Source organism: Micromys minutus, assembly GCF_963924665.1.
Source record: "Micromys minutus genome assembly, chromosome: 2".
In the NCBI taxonomy this organism is placed as follows: Eukaryota; Metazoa; Chordata; class Mammalia; order Rodentia; family Muridae; genus Micromys; species Micromys minutus.
In genome coordinates, this window is record NC_137971.1 from 94,511,026 (window position 1) to 94,530,715 (window position 19,690).

The window sequence follows — 19,690 nt, forward strand, 5'->3', positions numbered from 1 at the left end:
ATTCTTCATTTAGGTGAAAACTGAGCAAAAATTGTTTTTCTCTACGACCACCACTTCGAACCTTCCAGGAGACTTGTACAACTCCGAGCCAAGCCTCAGGGGAAAACAACGCCCAGATCCCACCCTCCTTCATCCAAGGTTGAAGAGGGGCCTGTTCCCCAGAGTTGGGGGCTTCTCCGAGTGGGACCTCACTCCCAGTTCCAATGGGAACCGGGAAAAAAAGAATAAGGGTGGGGCCCCAGAAAGCCGGCCCGGGTGGAGGAGACCACGCAGAGCAGAGGAAGAAAGGGATGGACAGGAGGCTGGGCGGGGTGAGGGCTTAGGAGGACAGAGCGGCCCGAGGGCCCGGCTGCGGACCGCGGAGTCCGGACGAGGATCGAAGGTCTAAGGCACAAGCCCGATAGATACTAGCGAGGAGGAGCCAGGGGACCCCGAGGAAGGGCTGGGGAGGGGGGGAGGCAGGGAGAGCGAGGCCGGCGGGGAGCCTCGGCGGCCAGAAGGGCTGCACTGGGGGCGGTGCAGGGAAGCCGCGGCCGGCTGCCAGGAGCGGGGGAGCCGCGCACTCACCGCTCTGCTCTCCCAGGAACACCAGCTTGAATTTCCTCAACGGATTCCCGAAGTCTCCGCCCGCAGACATGATGGAGCCGGAGGAGCCGCCGCCTCAGCCCAGAGACCTCTTCCAGACCGCTGCAGCTCCAACCGGCTGACGAAGAGGGATGAGCGGAAGGGGCAGCCTCGGAGTCCTCTCGGCCCCTGCAGGGCCGGGCAGAGGGGCGAGGCGGAAGGGAGAGTGACTCCACCGACCGGCGGCAGTCGCCTCCCCGCAGAGTCGCCTAGCACCGAGTCAGGCCCGCGGCCGCCAAGGGACGCAGGGCGGTGTCGGAGGCAGCCAGCGGTGCGCTCGGGCTTCCCTAGCCCAGCGCCGTTCCTTCCCTCAGAACGCACCGCGGAGACTGAGGTGAGAGAGGAGGGTGGCGGGGCGAGCTCCGCAGACGCGTCTGGGACCCAGCACGCGCAGCGCTCGGGCTCCCACAGCAGCCGCCGTCACCGCAGCCCAACCCGCTGAGTGCGCGAGCCTCTGGCGCGGATGCGGGGCGAGTCCGGGCGCGAGCCTGCGCCCCGCCGGCCTCGGACCTGCGTGCGTGAGTGCGTGCGCGTGCGCGTCACCGCCAGTGCCTTCCTGGTTTCGCCAGCTCTCCCGGCTCCTCCCGTGCCGCGGAGAAAGGGGCCGATCAGGTTTCGACTGGCGTCTGGAGAAGACAGGAGGAGGAGGGACCGAGTTCCGGGTAAGCGAGGGGCGTGGGGGTGAGGGGAGGAAAAAAAAAGGGGAACGCTTACGTCACTAACAAGACGAGCCAATCAGAAAAAGCGGAGGGAAGGCAGCTGCTGAGTGAGTTGGCGGCGCGAGAGCGCGCGGGACTCTCGCGCGGAGGAAGGTGTAGGGTCCTGGCGGCCATGGGAAGTGTGGCGCGACGCAAGGCTATTGGAGAAGGGAGGAGGGAAAAGAAGGTGGGACGGAGGCGGAGCCGGAACCAAGGTGGAATGACCGCAGCAATGCGTGGGTGGGGTTGGGTCGCTCCAAGGTGTATCATAGGTGCTAAACCCTTAACTTTGCTTCTCCTTCCTCAGTTCAGCCCTTCACCCATTTGTACTACCCTTCCAAACGCAATTCTTTGCTCCCCATCTTCGTGTATAGATTCCTCTCTGTTGCTCCGTGGAGTTTCATAACTCCCAGAAACAAGTCCTCTCCATTTTGTGGGTGAGGAAACTGGAGCCGAGCAGAAGGAAATGACTTGCAAAATCCACGTAGTCATGTAATGGAATCAAGGTTTTATTTGAACCTCTGCTACCTCCTATTAAGCCATCTATTTCCCTAGTTTCTGTTGGCGTGATCCTCTGTTGAGTGGCCTGTGTTTTTAGGTGTCCATAATGTCAGATGATGACCATCTTCTACGTGCTAGAAATGGGTTGAGATATAAACTAAACCCCTGATATTACAGATGAGAAACAACTGCCCACAAGCGATGCAGCGTTGGAAAAGGACACATAGCATATCTCAACACGATCACAAATCTGCAGGAGTATTTAAGAGATTATCCTTTCCCCTTAAAGCATGACTTTCTGGATATGCCTGAGTGGGGCTCCCTTAAATTAGCCATCCGAAGCATTTCCAATCGTCAACCTATTTTCATGATCCACTAAGATAATGGTGAATGCCATAAGAAAACGTAAACTAAGCATAATGTGGACAATTATATAACATAATTAAATGTATATTTTCATCTAAATGGGATCCCTGAAAACAGTATCAGACAAATACAAAATAATTTGAGTATAACATGAATTTTAGTTAATAACAGTATTTTGATATTGATTAGTTTATTATAACACCTAAGTTCTATTAATGTAAGCTGTAGAGGATTCCAGAGTGCTATATGGAAACTTCTATTATGGCCTTTGTAAATCTAGTTATTCTCTATCTAGTTTTACATCTGCAATCCCAACCCTCAGGAAGCTAAGGCAGGAGGACTGTTGTCATGTCCAGGCAAGCCTGGGCTACAGAGTTAGTTCCAGCTTAGTCTAAGATACAGAGTGAGGTCCTACCTCAAAAACAAACAAACAAAACCCAAGAGATAGAGATATGGGCCAGAAGTAGAGTCATTTTTCTAGCATGTATGAGGCTCTAAATCTACTCTTTAGGACACCTAAAAAACGTATAGAGCAAGACAGTGCATGCCCACCATCATAGCACTTGAGAGAGAGAGGTTGGAGGATCATAAGTTTAAGGCCAGCCTGAGCTACATACCAAAGTTAGGCTACATGAAGCCTTGCATCAAAGAAGGGAAAAGAGTTCTAAATAAAGTCGATTCGTAGAATATTTTTTAAAAACAAGTTAAGAACCATTGACTTAGAGAATTTGGCATCTGCACGATTTCTGCCACTCTTCAACATCTCACAGAATAAGATCTAAAAAAGATATCTGTGTTAAGCAATAATAAAACTCTTTTAAAGACATTAAAACTCAGCTCTGTAATCCCAGTAAGGGAGAGTAGAGGCAGGAGTTTATGATCATACATAACTACATAGGTGAGTTTGAGGCCAGCCTCAGCTACATAAGATCTTGTCAAAAATACTTTGAAAACATAAATAAATAAAAATGTATACGTAAAGACATCAAAAAAGTCTCTCAAGTTAATTTTTAAAAATCTATGTATAGTATCTTCTACACAAAATGCCTTTACATGTTATTGACAAGGTTAGACAAGTACCTTATCAAATGCAGGATGACTCACTGATGAAGAATAAATTAGGAGAAGGAAGAAGTTCTGAAAGTGATATCTATTTTACCTACTAATGACACAAGTGTATCTTAAAACTTTCTCTATCAAAATGTATTCTCTGGGACTAGGAATAGCTCAGGGGTACAGTGCTTCCTTTTCATACATAAAGGCTTGGGTTGGTTTAATCCTAACACCAGGTCAATCAATCAATAATAAAGAATTACAAAAAAAAAAATCATTTCCCTGCCATTCCTCTCAAACAATGGTGGACTTTTTGAATGTATATCTAAAATGAAAATGGAAAAACTGGGTCAAAACATAAATATTTGTTTTAAAACCACAGTAGCAGCTGGTACTGGATGACAGAGAGTCAGACCACCCTAGACTAAGTAGTAAAACTTTGTCTCAAACAAAACTAGCCAAGTCTGGTAGTTCATGCCTATAATCCTAGCAGGAGGTCTATCTTGGGTTACATAATTAATCTCAGAGGGGCCTGAATTTTATCAGACGACATTGTCTCAGAAGAAGGGGAAGGAGGAGGAAGAAGAGGAGGATGAAAAGGGAAGAAGAGGAGGACGAGGAAGAAGATGAAGTCATAGAAGTTGTCTTGAGTGTACAAGTAGCTTATCAGGTCAGATAGGACATCCCACCAGTACCTAGACTCCTAGCAAATAAAGAACAGAAAGGAAAAAAGATGTCTCAGATGCTTTTGCAAACAAAAGTGAGAGTGGCTTTTTCTCTGCTGGGTACCATGTTGTCATTGTTTCCCGAAATAGCCTTTGGAGTTACATCTGAGGACTCAAGCTACTTTGTACTTCCTCCAGAACTTTATGAATCAAATCCTTCCTGCTGCTTTGTTTCTATAGTCACCAAACAGCCGAGGCTGTTAGGAAGAGGGCTGGGATAACTCAATTCTGACCTCAAGTGTTTCATGCCTTATCAAGTTTGATGCCCCCCCTTTTGTCTGCTCTCTCCCTTCTTTCCTCTCCTCTGTCTTCTTAGATTTCACTGTGTTGTCCTGGCTGAGCCAAAATTCAAGCAATTCTGCCTCCAACTCCAAAGGAGACAGGACTCGGGTGCATGGAACTAAGCTCTGGTTTTACACTGATGCATGCATGGCTTTATTCTCTGAAGCCTCTTTCATATTTATTAAGTACACCATAAGTCACATGTTTTGCCTTCAGAGATTTCTCTACCCCAAGTACAGAGTATCCTCAGCCTGTCTTCAGAGTTTTTTCTTTTCTTTGTTTTTTTTTTTTTTTTTTGTTTGTTTTTTGTTTTGTTTTTTCTAGACAGGGTGCCTCCATGTAGCCCTGGATGTCCCGGAACTCACTCTGTAGACCAGGCTGGCCTAGAACTCACAGAGATCTGCCTGCCTCTGCCTCCAGAGTGCTAGGATTGAAGGAATGCTCCACCATGGCTCGGCTAACCATAGAGATCTTAATAGTCTAAAAGGTACATGTATACAGTACAGGTTCAACAAATAGAAAAATTACTTTGGAGAAGAAGAAATTAGAGATCTGTATTTTGTATCTTATATATATATACATATATGTGTGTGTATATATACATATATAAGATACAATATATATATATATATATTATATATAAAGAGAGAGAGAGATTGATTGAGATTTGTTGGAATTTGTAAGACAGGGGCTTACTATGCACCCCAGGCTGTTCTTGACCTGCAGTTCTCTCACCTCAACCTTCTCGGTACCAGGATCGTAGAAATGCATTGCCATGCCTAGCTAGCATCATCTGATTATAAAGTGCTCTCTCACCACCACTTTACTTCCTGCACACATTCCTCCGTACCTCATCAGCTTGTCCCTTCCTCCAGTCACGACTCCTTTCAGCTGTCACCTACAAAACCTGTCTTTGTCTATTTTGGCTGCTACAACAGCAACAGAATAGCATACGCTGGATGGTTAATAGATTTAGAGACTGGGAAAACCAGGGTTATAATGCCAGAAAATTCAGTGTCTGGTGAGGGCTGTTTCTTGTTCATAGATAATTTTCTTTTTATTGTGTAAGGCAGAAAGAGAGTCAGAGAGCTCTTGGGGTTCTTTTATAAGGACACTAAGCCTTTTCTTGGTGACTCCACCCTTCTAGCCTAATAAGCTCCCCAATTTCTACACCTGGTACTAAAGTGGGAATCAGGATTTCCACATTAGTATTTTGGACAGACATATTCAGTCTACTGAGCCATTGAGATGCCTTCCCTTCTGCCTCCCTTCCCATCAAACTCCACGCGAGGGTCTCCACTTGTCCTTTCATCATGTCTTTCTCTCCTCATTTAACCGGCACTGCTAATTCTTGGTTTTCCCTGACTTTAACCTCCATAGGATCAGAATTCATGTTTTGTGCCTTAACTCTTGAAAAATGCTTGGTATACAGTAGTCAGGCAACAGATACTTGCTGAATAAGTAAGATAAACAAGAATTATTATTTTTTTACTGTCTTAAAAGAATGAATAGAATTTTGGACATTTGAGGAAGGATAAAAACATTTTGTTATAAAGAGAACATCAGCCAAAAATTTGTTAGTGTAAATTGACACTATTTCCTATTTGTGTAAAGGATGTCCAGAACAGAGGTCACAACTAAAACCTAACAGCAATAAAAGGGAATGGGCTTAGCTTGGCAGCTGCAAATTCAAAATTACCTAGAGCAGCTTCTTTGATTATCTTAAAGTAATTGGGAAGTCTGTAAGTATGTTCTGGAGTCTGATATAGAAATTGCAATAAAAGTATAACTCCCCTTCACTGAGAGAGAAGTTTTCTTCTTCTCTTTTCTTTTCTTTTTGAAAGACAAGGTCTCTATGTGATTCTAGAGCTCACTATGTAGTCCAGGCCGGCCTTGAACTCATAGAGTTCCATGTACCTTTGCTTCCCCAGTGCTAGAATTAAGACATGTTCCTCCATTTCTTGAAAAAGAACTGTGATTTCTGTTTTTGAGAGTTTTTGTTTGTTTGTTTGTTTTGTTGCCCAGGCAAGCCTGGAATTTACAATCCCCCTACCTCAGTGCTAGGATTAGAGGCATGCACCTCCACATCCAGTAATCTTGTTGTAGACACTACTAATTGCCCACCTCAGAATAAACAAAACACACTTTTTTTTTTCAGCTAAGGTACAGGCACATGACACAGTCTGAATCAGTCAGAGATGAAAGCGTTGATATAGAAGTTTTTGAGGAAAAAAAACGATTTCTTAATGAAAAAGTACAGTTGAAATCTGCTGTTTTTCTGCCTTTAGATGTGACTGTTTATGAGCATAATAGTTATAATTAATACAGCTCTTGTGAGCATTCATATGTAACTCTGAGTTTAAAACATCAGCTCATTGATGACAGCTAATCCGGGAGGCCAGAGGAACTGACCTTTCTCTGGACATTTTTTTTTAGTAAAACTATAAATATCCTTATATTTAACAATGTCTTCATGGTATATAAATACCTTGTGGGTTTTTTTATTATAAGAGATAAAATTGTTGTTTTCAGATTCTCAAAGTCCTCCCACAGTTTCTTGCATGTTATGCGTGTGATATGTGCATATATAAAACACAGTAAGAGTTGCCAAGATGGAACTCCTTTTCATGTTTACTACTTCCTAAAAAAGTTTTATTGCTCTTATAAAGCTAAGAAATAAACAGAAAGTGAAAAATATCCAGGTAAAAAGACCAAAATCATATTGTTCATATTTGAAACAAATAATATCTCTGGCAGGAATTCAAATTCAAATTCCATCAAATTCCTTTTCAACCCACCCTGTAAATTATTATAATCCTCACTACAAATACTAGTGGTTCAATAAACAGCATAAAAATAAAGGATGAGGGGCTGGAGAGATGGCTCAGTGGTTAAGAGCACTGACTGCTCTTCCAGAGGTCCTGAGTTCAATTCCCAGCAACCACATGGTGGCTCACAACCATCTGTAATGGAATCCCATGCCTTCTTCTGGTGTGTCTGAAGACAGTTACAGTGGACTTACATATAATAAATCTTTAAATAAATAAATAAATAAATAAATAAATAAATAAATAAATAAATAAAGGATGCTCAATAACTTAAGGAGATCAATTAAAAGAGTTCTATTAATATGTAAAGTTTATTTCAGGTGTCTCATTTCAAAAGAATCATACTGAAAAACAGAGTCGCTAATATTAAAGCTTTCTGTCAGTGCTTAGCATGCATGAGGCCCTGGGTCCAATCCATAGCTTCGAAACGAACAAACAAAAGGCTCAATGGGAAACAAACAAACAGATAAGACCAAAAATCCTCTTTTTCAAATAAATTGACCAGGGGTTGGGGCTTTAGCTCAGTGGTATAGTGCTTGCCTAGCACCTGGATTCAGTCCTCAGTTCTGGAAAAAAAAAAAAAAAAAGTCCAAAACAAAAAAACAAAAAGAACCAAAAACAAGGTAACTCAAATATACTGACCAGAAGATCAGCCTATAACTATGTACCATGAAAGAAGAATAAAAATTATTTAGTGGGAGTTGGAGAGCTTGCCTCAGCAGTTAAGAGCACTGACTGCTCTTCCAAAGGGCCTGGGTTCAATTCTCAGCATCCAAATGGCAGCTCACAACTGTCTGTAACTCTAGTTCCAGGGGATCTGATGCCCTCTCTGGCCTCTCCAGGCACGAGGCATGCAAGTGGCTCACAAACACATACAGGCAAAACACCCATATATATCAAATAAAAAGTTTTAAAAAGATTATCTAGCCAACGTGAAAGAAAGGACGATAGAACTTAAATGGAATGGTCTTTCCTATGATTATAGCTAACTCATAGCTATGGAGTTATTTTTGCTACAGATTGATCTACAGAATCTATTTTTGATCATTCCATTTTGTTCTCTCCATGTGAATCATGGCCCTGTTATGAATAATGTGATTTTTCAAGCCTGAGACCTGGGGCGTTGCTTCCAGGTTTTGCCATTGCAGCAGGGAAAGAACTTGCTCCTCATTATATGAGGGCCAGAATGTGTGAAGCCTGACACATCACTGGGGCTCCTCTCCCTGCATCCTCTCCAGTAAAATGAAATCTCCTCTAAGACATCCAGAAGGATGAGTCACTCCACCTGTTACTCAGAGATAATCGCTCTCAGAGTGGAAGAGAACAACTGCTTTCACTGCTGTCTATAGAAAGAGCACAGCATTGTTGGGCAGGGGAGTAAGCGCAGCACTGCTGCACTCAACGCAGCCTACTAAAAAGCCAGGAGAAGCTGCCTCTCTGCGTGCATGCATAGGTAGGCTGGGCATGATGGTACAGGTCTTTCTAGATCTCCTTGAATTTAAGACCACCCTGGTTTATATATAGTGACTTTTGGGTCAGCCAGGGCTAAATAGTGAAACCCTATCTCAAAGATAAATAAATCAAACAAATAAGTAAGACCTCAAAGTCCTTATAAGAATCATAGCTCAACGCATCCAATGAGATAATGAGCAAAAGCACCTTGGAGAAAAATCTGAATAAAGTTGCAGCTCAAAGGTGGTGAATTAAAGGTATTTCTACCTCATTTCTTCTCTGAAACTATACCCAAAAAAATGTGTTCAAATAGTTCAGTTGCACACTCGGGTTCTGACATCTCTACCCAAGAGCCACGGTATTTTATATTGAGAAATGAAGACTAAGCAGAAGTAACTGACTAAATAGAGTGTAGAAAGTGCTTAATAAAGGGGAAAATAGCAAGAAGCAGGCTGATTGGCTAAGAGAGCCCCAAAAAAGATCAGGAGTGTGAAACACCAGGCAACCCATAGAGAGTTCTCACTTCAGCCTTAAAAATGCAGTCAAAGGAAGATATTTTCATATCAGCCATCCTACTTTCTGTCTTCCTGGCTTCACTTGATATACCTGTAGTCCAGCTCTGAGGACATCCAAGTCAGTGTGTAAGCTTTAACCACAGCACCCAGGAAGCAGAGGCCGGTGCATCTCTGTGAATATGAGGCCAACCTAGTCTAAATAGCGAGCTCCAGGACAGCCAGGTCTACATAGGGAGACCCTTCTAAATAATAATAATAATATAATACATGGGATTTGGAAAAGAAAGATATAGTTGCAGTTTACATACTGAAGTAATTGGCTTTGCACACAGCATTGTCTGACTCACCCCTCATGCCGTGGTTGCTCAGTTGTGGCTTTTGTTCTGTCAGAAGGCAGAGAGCTCCATGCAGGGGCTTTTCTATAAGCAAAATAATGCCTTCTTCTCGTCACATCTTCCACATGCTTCTTGTTTAGTTAGTTAGGCAGGTAGTATGTTTTTTGTTTTTGAGATAGGGTCTCATTACATAGCCCTGGCTGGCCTGGAACTTGCTATGTAGACTAGGTTGACTCATACTTTCAGAGATGTATCTACTTCTGCCTCCTGAGTGCTGAGATTAAAGATATGTATTACCAGACTCGAACTCCGAAGACTTTTAATCAAGGAAAAAGAAAATGACACAGCTCCACCCTCTCCCATACACACATATAATCCATCCATAAACCTCCTCAGGAGCTTTTCATCTGGAAGAAACAAAGCATTTAACTCCTAAGAGGTGTAAACAGTAGGGTTGATCATAAGTCCTTGGCTAGGACAATTCCAGGGTTGGTTAAGGACCCCTTATCCAGGTTGATAAGGATCAAGATCTTCTATCTTTCTGATTTTCTACTTGCTTACCTCAGGATTCTGACTTTGGTGTTAGGTACTAGCAGGTGATTGCCATAACTCAAGTTGAAACATTGAAAGCACTAAAGAGAATGGTCTCCCTGTTACATCATTGTCTCGATTAGGTCATGTGTCCATCCTACAAATGTCACTGCAGAAGAAAGAAGAAATATTTGGGCTATTGTCACAAATTTGTAACTATGTCATGAGGAAGCATAAAAAGAAAAGGTCTCTTGGCAGCCCAGCACCAGTGTACACTCTGCTAAATGTATCAGCTTGGTTTCCAATATGTTGTGCCTAAAATATGTAGTCATTCGCTAATTCATTCTATAAACACTTTGACCACTGTCTACTGACACTCTTGTTTGCACTGGAAACAGCAAAGAGAAAAGGATATGGCCTGTGCTCTTCAGGGTGCATGGGTTTACTTTTTGGTATGAAAAATGTGGGAAAAAAAACCAACTAAGTTTAAGTAAAAACTTAATAAAATGAGTAATAAAAGTAAAGCCCTTTGATAACTTTACCACATCTTCTTGTCTTTTATTGTTCACCACTGTGTACCCCAGACCAGCTGGCCCTCAAGTTTTTAGAGCTTTTTTTGTTTCTCCCTGTAGGAGCTCTGGGATTATAGACACACAAATCTTACTTTGTGTGGTGGGGTTTGGGATCGGAACCCAGGACCTCTTGCTTTAGCTATTGAGTCATATTTAATCATTTAAAATGCATTATTAGTCTTTTTGTTGTTGAGTTCGGTTGAGCACTACACATACACACATACTTAATTAAAAATTAAAGATGGCTAAAGGCTTTCCAAACACACACACAACCCACATGCCTATAATCTCAATATTTGGGAGGTAGAGACAGGAAGATCAAGAGGTCATAGTCAGTCCCGGCTATATTTTGAGTTTATGTAAGCCTGGGCTACATGTAACCCTGTGTCAGAAAAAAAAAAATAGCTATATAATTTATATTCTCAGATTTGCTTTGTCTTGTGATTGGTGCTTAATCAATAGTAATTTGCTATGCTTGTGCTCTTATTTGGCCTCCTGTTAAGAATTTAATGGTATTTAATGATCCTCAACAATTCTTGAAAAGATAATTAAAGGAAGTCAGTTTTGAGGAGGTATTATATGGTCTGGATTTTCTGGTGGCAGATTTAAGTCCTTGGCTCAGCTGTATTTGCTATGCCTTTCTTTCTGAGATTTTGGCCTTCTGTGGCCTTCTGTCACTGTGTCCCTCTTTTGACTTTCCCCCTAATCTCTTGGCATTTCTTCCCAATTACTTTTTCTCAGACTGTTCTTAAAAATCATTTTATTGTATTTTGTGTTTCTGGGTGTTTTGTCTGTATGTATGCCTGTTTACCATCTACTTACCTTGGGCCTACAGAGGCCAGAATCAGACTCATCCTCTGGGACTGGAATTATAGCCATTATGAGTCACTCTGTGGGTTCTGGGACTCACACCCCAGTCCTCCAAAAGAGAAGGCAATGCTTTTAACTGCTGAGCCATCTCTCCAGCCCCTCTTTGACTGTTCATAAATGTGGGATACCAGCCAGGCACAGTAGCAGACATCTGTAGATATAAATTGGGAAGTTGAGGGTGAAGGATCACTAGAAGCCAGAGTTCAAGGTAATGCAGAGAGCTGAGAGAGAGAGAAAGATAGATAGATAGATAGATAGATAGATAGATAGATAGATAGATAGATAGAGAAGCTGTTCTATAGGAGTCTATCCTGTCTTCCTCAGTCTACACTCTACCTAAGTGATTGTCATTATCTTTATTATCAGAACTACCACTGATTCATTGATGGCTCCAGAATTTCCATCTCCATCTTACACTTAAGTACTCATCTCGAAGCTGATATGGTATAGTGGCAAAAATGCTTATTATCAACAGGGGTTCATCTTTTGGGACTTAGACATCATGAAATAAAGAGAAAAGTCATTAAATTATGAGATACATTTTTTCTTTTGGAGAAAGGAATGCATATTAAAGTATATCTTAGTAGATTTTGAAAGAGCTAGATAAAATCAGTTATATGCAGAATCTCTACATCTGCAGATCATAACATCTCAAACAAGGGGGAAGATGAGGACCAACAGTCAAGGTTATTTTCTTACCTCTATACACAGAGTGTGACACGTGCCCACACTCAAATACACAACTATGCAAGCATACACTATACACACACACACACACACACACACACATACATCCTAAAATTGAAAAAAATAGTTAAAGGCTTTAGACATTTCTTCAGAGAAGATATAAACGTTCAGTCAGTACCTGAAAAGATGCTCAACATGGCTACTCATTAGGGCAATGCAAACTAAGACCTAAGATGGCATTTCGGAATACTAGAGTGGCTTTAAAAACCAAAATTAAAGCATTGGCAAGAATGAGGAGAAAATGGAGCTGTCAAAAAAAAAAAAAAATACCTGGACACAAATGTCCATCACATTGTTCACTATAGTCAACAGACCGGAGTCACCTAAGAGTCCATCAACAGATGAATGGATAGGCAAATATTGATAACATGGTGATGCATGCTTGTAATCCCAGTAGGAACATCAGAGGTCATCCTTGGCTACCCAGCAAGTTCTAGGACAGCCTAAGCTACATGAAATCTGACCCTAAGCAAAGGAAAACAAAAAGAAAGAAATAGAAATATATTCATAAAAGGTAATGTTGTTCAGCCACAAAATTGATTAAGACATTGACATATTGCATAAAGTAATCTTTGAAAAAAAAGATGCAAGGCAAATAAGTCAGAGATGAGTCCTCTTATCTATTATAGGTGAACTCCTGGAGACATACACTGAAGATTACCAAGAGCTAGAGAAAAGGACTAAACGGGAGCTAGCCTTTCATGGTTATAGAGATTCTGTTTGCAGTGATGGAAAAAAATTATATTATGGCGATGATTGTATAACATTTGGGATATTGTGCTTAAAATGGAATTTTTTACATGTCTCCCCCTCCCTCCCGTGTGCGTGTGTGTGTGTGTGTGTGTGTGTGTGTGTGTGTCCGTGTCCATCCCAGTCCACTGTTGTGGAGGGAGAGGCTTACAACTAGGCTCTCAAAGCCGTGTAGTTATAAATCTTACACAAAAGGTTCACTTTTGCGCATCTTGCACTAATTGTTATTAAAAACTGTTAAGAGTCTCTCTCTGGGTTTGAACAATGAATTATTTTGATTGCCCCATCGCTAAGAGCTCTAATTTTAAGTAGGCACTAGGACCTGGAAGAGACTTTGGGATGACATCATCCCTAGAAAACCAAAGCCACTATCCTCCAGGGGCGGTACCAGAGACATGTGCACTTGATACAAACATTAGTTGTCAATTAACCATGATTTTGGTGGCAAATCACCTCTTTCCTTGGGTCCGGAGACTGTCCAAGAGGAAGCAGGGGCAGAGTCCGTGGCAGTTAGAGAAAACTGCCCCACCCACCTCAGCTGGCCACACTCAGTATGGCCACCTCAAATCCCAGGCAAGGCGACACGCCCCTCCCTTCCCTAGAGGGGCGGGCCCTCCGAGACAAAATGAGTTCCAGAGAACCAAGGGGTAGGGGGTGGAGCTAGCCTGGTCGGAAGCCTGTGGGCGGAGGGGCGGACTTGTCCAGCTGAGACTTGGAGGGCTGCAGCTGCCACGTTATCTTCAGCCTGAAAGGCTGGATTTTGCCCAGTGTTGTGCCAGCGTCATCGCTTCCGGTTGAACTCTATCAGTCTCCCCTCTAACCAGGGACTGTCCCTCCCCCTCAAACCCAGACTAGTAAAAGCCCTGTTGTCTCACTCCCTCTCCTTTAAAATGAGTCACCTCCACCTTGCAACTCCCAGATGAGTTGGTAACGCCAGGTGTGGCTTGACACGTTTGAACTTCATATATATTCTTCATATATATAATATTTCTGATTATGAACGTATGGGCATATTCTAGAAATCTGGGGAATTAGGAAAAGTTTTGGGAAAATAATGTATTTATCCCACCAATCAGAAACAATACTAAACTTTGCCACCCTTTATTTAATTTTTTTTCCTGTTTAAAACAATGGAACCATTTGATTTTAGGTGTTGACGGTTGCACACTGCTTCTCTTTTTAATTGAATGCATAGGATGACGTATTCCTTGGGTGACTGTCGCAATTTCTATGTTTCCTAATTATTAAAGGAGTAAGCTTGTCAAGTAGCAACTGACTGACAGTTCATAGCTTCACCACCCCTTTGTAAAGTTGTTCCACAAGAATTACAGGACTTGAGATCCTTTAAGACTTTATAAGCTCAGCAGTTCTAGACTAAAAGAATCTTGAGAAACCGAATCGTCATGTTTTGGGGGTGGTAATGACCTCTGAAGAAAGAATTTTCACCAAGTTAGGAATATCTAACAAGCAAAGCCTTTTCAAAACTGAGTCCTTTTACAAAGAGTGCCACCCCAGTTGTACCCAGTATTTCTCAAGTGACAGGAAGGAAAAAGTAACCATTTTGAACTGTAATCTTCCTAGGTGTCTGTATGTGGTTTGACTTGCATTACACTTTCTAATTAGGCAGAGAGCAGGTTAGGAGATGGAATTTTCTTTCTTTCTTTTTCTTTGATGTAGGGAATGGAGCCCAGGGTCTTGTGCATACAGTGCATGCTAGTGCTCAGTAAGTGCTCTATTCTTGAACCACACCTCAACCATTTTGTTCCTTGTTAAGACAGAGTCTTGCTCGGTTTTTCAGTCTGGTGTCACACTTTTGGACTCAGAAGATATCTCTTCCTGCCCAGCTTCTAGGGCTACCAGTATGCACCATGGTATATAGCTAAGTGGGGGCTTCCCGTGGGTTTATTCTCTTATTTGACTGGAGGGAAATAACTTTTAGTAGCTTTTGGTCTCTTCTATGTGGCTCTGTGGATCAAGAAACCAATAGAGTTCAGTATGATTTGTTTGTTTTGTTGAGATATCGTTTTATGTGGCCCACGCTGACTTTAAGCTCATTATGTATTTGTTTGTCTTTGAATTCCCAATCTTCCTATCTTACATCCCTATTTATTTTTATCTTAATTAGCTTGTGTATAATGAGTTTCACTATATTTTCATATATAGATATGTAGAGATAGATATAGATATATCATGCACTTTGTTCAGACACTGGCAGTTTTCTGTGTCAAGTACAAGGAAGTAGAAAGGAAATTTCCTTTAAGGCTGTTACCAGAGTAATTGAAACAATCTTCCTGGCCCCTTGTGATCATCAAAACAAAAACAAAACACGGTGATGGAGGTGTGGTTCAGTGGTAGGATGCTGGTTTCGCATACACAGAGCACTGGGTTGGATCCCACCGCTCACCGGGCTTCCCTCTTGCCACCTCTTTCATCATTTAGTTCTCTCTCCAGGGTGAAGGAATCAACTCACACTGCCATGCCCTGAACAAACAGAAAACCCCCGGTGAAGGAGAGGCTGGGCGTTAGTGCTGTCTCTTTGTTTTTTGTTTGTTTGGTTTGTTTTTTGTTTTGTTTTGGTTTTTTTGGTTTTGTTTTGTTTTTTTCTAGGTAGCCAGCCCTCTTCCATCTCTGAGCTTTTATATATGCATTTTCTTTTTAAGTATGACTTCCTTTGTGCCAAAATATAGAAGCAGAAAAGCCTTACTAAAGTTAATTTGGTTTGTAGTCAGAGGTAACTTACTTTTTATATTTTCACTAAAGCCATAAATTAGAGCTTTGGAGCACCATTGCAGACTTTTTTTTTTTTTCTTATTATAGATGGCCATAGGGTTACTGCTTTAAAGGAAGTTTGACTTAAGATGAAACATCGTCTTTTAAAGGGTCCGCCTTTGTTCTTTTGTCCCCTAAGGCTTTCTCTGATGTGGTTGTGCTAGAGACTAGAGCAAGTTTATTTTAAAAGAGCCTTTTAAAAGAAAGCTAGCTTGTAAAAATAAATCCAGAATGGCCACTTTTTGTGTGTGTGCTGGGAATTGAATCTCAGCCCTGTATATGCTGGGCACGTGTTGTACCACTGAGCTATATCTTCGGTCTCCTCCACATTTTTGTTTGTTTGTATATGATTGAAGACCCTGGGAAAATCTAAAACCAATAATTATATCTAAGAACTCTGAAATATTCACATATGTAGAGTTTCATTCAGCATTTGTTGAAACCTTATTATGCTATGTGGTCCATGGCAACTGCTAAAGAAACTATGAAAAATGAGGAATATTTCTCCTCTTAAAGCGCTCTGTATTCAGTGGGAAGATACACAGATGAGCAGTGTATTGTGATAGTAGGCAGTGTTAGGGACACGGGACAAGGACTAGAAAGTACAGAAAAAGTATCACATCAAATCTTGGGAAACAGCTGTAAGATGACAGCCAGGAAAGACATCATTTGACTTGTGTTTGGAAAGAGGAGTGAGGATTTATCAGATACAGGAGTGAGGAAATGTCTTCCTAGCACAGGAGATTGTAGGTGAAAAGGCAGGGAGTAGTTAGAGCATGTGTTTTGCTTGGAAAATTCTAAGCCTTTATTGTGGCCTAGGAATAGCATGGGTGTTGAAGTATGGGCAATGATGCTGGGTAAATGTACAGGTTCATGGAAAGTGGCCTGTGTTGTCTTGGATTCCCCAAGAGAGCTTTCATTTGTATTTATGTGTTTATTCAATTAAAATTTCTGTGTACATGTGTGGGTGGGTATGAGTGTACTACTGTGTGTGTGTGTGTAGATCAGAAGACAACTTTTTGGATTTTCAGATTCTGACTCTCCCTCCGTCCACCCCATAGGTACAGAGAGGCTCATACTCAAGTTGTGAGGTTTGGCATTAAGTACCTTCACCCATTGAACAATCTGTCCTGGACTTTCATTCATTTATTTTTGAGGCAAGGTCTCATATATCCCAAGCTGGCCTGGGATTTGCTATGTATCTGAGAATGGCTGTGAATGTCTGATTCTCCTGCCTCTACTTACTGAGTACTGGGATTATAAATATTCATGCCAAGTCCCAGAAAGCATTTTTATATAGCTACAACCACAAATTTCTTACATATTCATCATTTTTTTGTATATAAACTTACTTTGTGTCAGGCCTCTAAACTTTACAGTTTGGGTTGGGGATGTGATTCAGTTGGGAGAGTGCTTACCAGCATGAACGAAATCCTGGGTTCTGTCCTAGTGGCACATACCTGTAATTCCAATATTCAGTAAGAGTTCTTGGAAGTCTCCTAAAATTCTACAATTCTATAACTTTCTTTAACACACACACACACACACACACACACACACACACACACACACACGGTGGGTGGATAAATGACAGAGGCAAGATTAAGCCTAAATATTCTATGAAGAGATGTAAACAGGGAATACATTATAGAAGTGAATTCTATGGAGAGAAAAGAGGGGGCTAAAGCTCATCCTCACCTACAGAGGAAGTTCAGGACCAGCCTGGAATGCAGGACACCCTGTCTCAAACAAAACAAAGTGGCAACAAGAATCCCAGCCCTTAAACAGCTCACCAGACACATTGTCACAAACCAATCCTGGGCTAAATGCAGAGGATGTGGAGATAAAGATACAACCTTTCCGTGGGAGCTTTCAGGTTTTAAAAGATCATAAGGACTTAGGTCCATACTATTTTGTTTCAGCATCTAGCAAAAGATTTATAAATCTAACTTCTAACCTCCATTTTCAGAGTAGATTTCTTCTATGTAAGTTACTGTTGCCGAATAATAACTAAGAAAAGCTACTTTATATCGAGTGATGCAATTGCATTAAGTTCAGTGCATCCTTTAGCCATAAACTTTTCTCTTTAAATGATCTGCATTAGTTGTGGTTTTCCAGAGAAACAAAGCTAAAGAGGATATGTATGTACAGACATAGGTATAAATGTGTAAATGTGTACCTATGTATATGTATACTTATCTATCATCTACCTACTGAGATCTTATTGTAAGGAATCAGCTCTAATTATTATGGAAATTGAGAAGTACCATGATCTGCAGGGTGAATTGGCAAGCTGGAAACACAGTAGAGTGTGAAGGCCTGAGAGCTATAATATTGATAAATGCGGCTATATTCTGAAGGCTGACAAGCTCCAGAACTAGAAAGGCTTTATGTTTCAGCCCAAGTTGGATGGCAGGAAACAAATGATATCCCATGTCAAAGGAAATCAAGTAGAAAAATTCACTTCTTTGAGGAAGGGTGAGCATTTGGGTTCTGTTTAGGCCTTCTACTGCTGGGTGAGGTGCACTCCCCTTAGGGAGGACATTTTACTCATTTAAATGTTACTCTCATCCCAAAATATCAAAACAGAAACATCCAGAATAATGGTCCACCAAGTCTCTGGTTGTCACATTGCTCACCTGGCACATAACACTGACCATTATAGTCTTGTCTTCTGCCCCACATGGGAGAAATAGCTTTATCTACAGCAATGTCAGTGGGTCTTTGGAATTTCATTCTAAGAAGACAGATGAAACATTAGAATCATGGAAGGAATGCTGACAACAAACCACACCATCATTGAAGCCCAATTCATATTTACCATTTAAAAGGGATTTCATTTTTATTTATGTGCATATGTGTCTTTGTCTGTAAACTCAGGTATCTGAGGAGGTCAGAGGTGGTATTGAACCCCCATAGGTGAAATTGCAAGAGGTTATAGGCCTTCTGATCTAGGGGCAGAGAACATAACTCAGGTCCTCTGCAAGACCCACAAGAGTTCTTAAGTGCTGAGCCATCTCTCCAGCCCCTTTATTTATTTTATTTATTTTTTTCTTTTTTCATTTTCAAGACAAGGTTTCTCTGTGTAGCCCTGGCTGTTCTGCAACTCATTTTGTAGACCAGGCTGGCCTCGAACTCCGAGATCCACCCTACCTCTGCCTCCCAGTGCCAGGATTTAATGGCATGCTCCACTGACACCCACCTCACCAATCTTATTTATTAGTTTTTCCCACGTTTTTTTTTTGTTAAAAATAGCAACAGTAGTAAGATAAATAATTGCATATTCGTTATTTCACCCAATGCTGACTTTTATTATGTACTCCCTCTGTACACAGTTTATATGCCTATCTTGATAACATGAATTTTTTATTGCTCTATAATAATTTAAATGTGCCATTTAAGGGCAGGAACTGTGAACTATTCATTTTTGTGTTCCCAGGATTCTAGTTTTGTGTTTCCAGGACTGGCAAAAGGTACTGATAATTAAAGAGTTGGTTGCTCGGTGTAGTGGCCTAAGCTTGTTATCAAAGTACCTTGGAGGCAAATACAAATTCAAAGCCAGCCTGGTCTACCCTGAGAGACCTTTGTCTGCAAAAGCGAGCAGTTTCGCTCTCGGAGTCTTGTGAGGGATAAAGTGAGCTACTGAACACAAAGTATTGCACACCATGGCTACTCAATAAAAGATAATTATTCTTAATTACTATGAGGATATAAAATGCCAGGAGGGTTCACCTGGGGTTAACCAGCTCCAAAGTCGAGGTTACAAGTCAAGATTTGCATACTAGACGCTGGAATGAATTAATCAGTCAGGATCTGTGTCCTAAAGGAATACAATCAAATATAGAAACGTTAAATAATATATAGTTTCATAGGTGAGATACCAAAATTATGTGAAAAGCACTCGGTAACAAATATGGCAACTAATACTGCCCAGAGAGATCACCGGGAAGGTGACAGGAGCTGGAGTGAGGGTGGAATCTGGGGAGAGTTCTATCCCTTGGGTTTTAAAAACTTCCGGAACCAAGATGCGGCAGGAGTAGAAAGTGTCTCGGTCGGGTTTTGTGGACGGACC

General features: G+C 41.6%; 1 protein-coding gene across 2 annotated transcripts in view; it reads right to left on the reverse strand.

Annotated features, from left to right (window-relative positions):
* RAB6A (RAB6A, member RAS oncogene family) overlaps positions 1 to 1,212 on the reverse strand; it is a 34,538-nt gene extending 33,326 nt beyond the window's left edge. For both annotated transcript variants that reach the window (XM_080912679.1, XM_080912680.1), the window contains exon 1: positions 568 to 1,212. In XM_080912679.1, coding sequence (XP_080768805.1) covers positions 568 to 637 — 70 coding nt within the window. In that variant the 5' untranslated portion in view covers positions 638 to 1,212. The remainder of the gene's footprint in view (positions 1 to 567) is intronic.
* Positions 1,213 to 19,690: the final 18,478 nt, after the last annotated feature.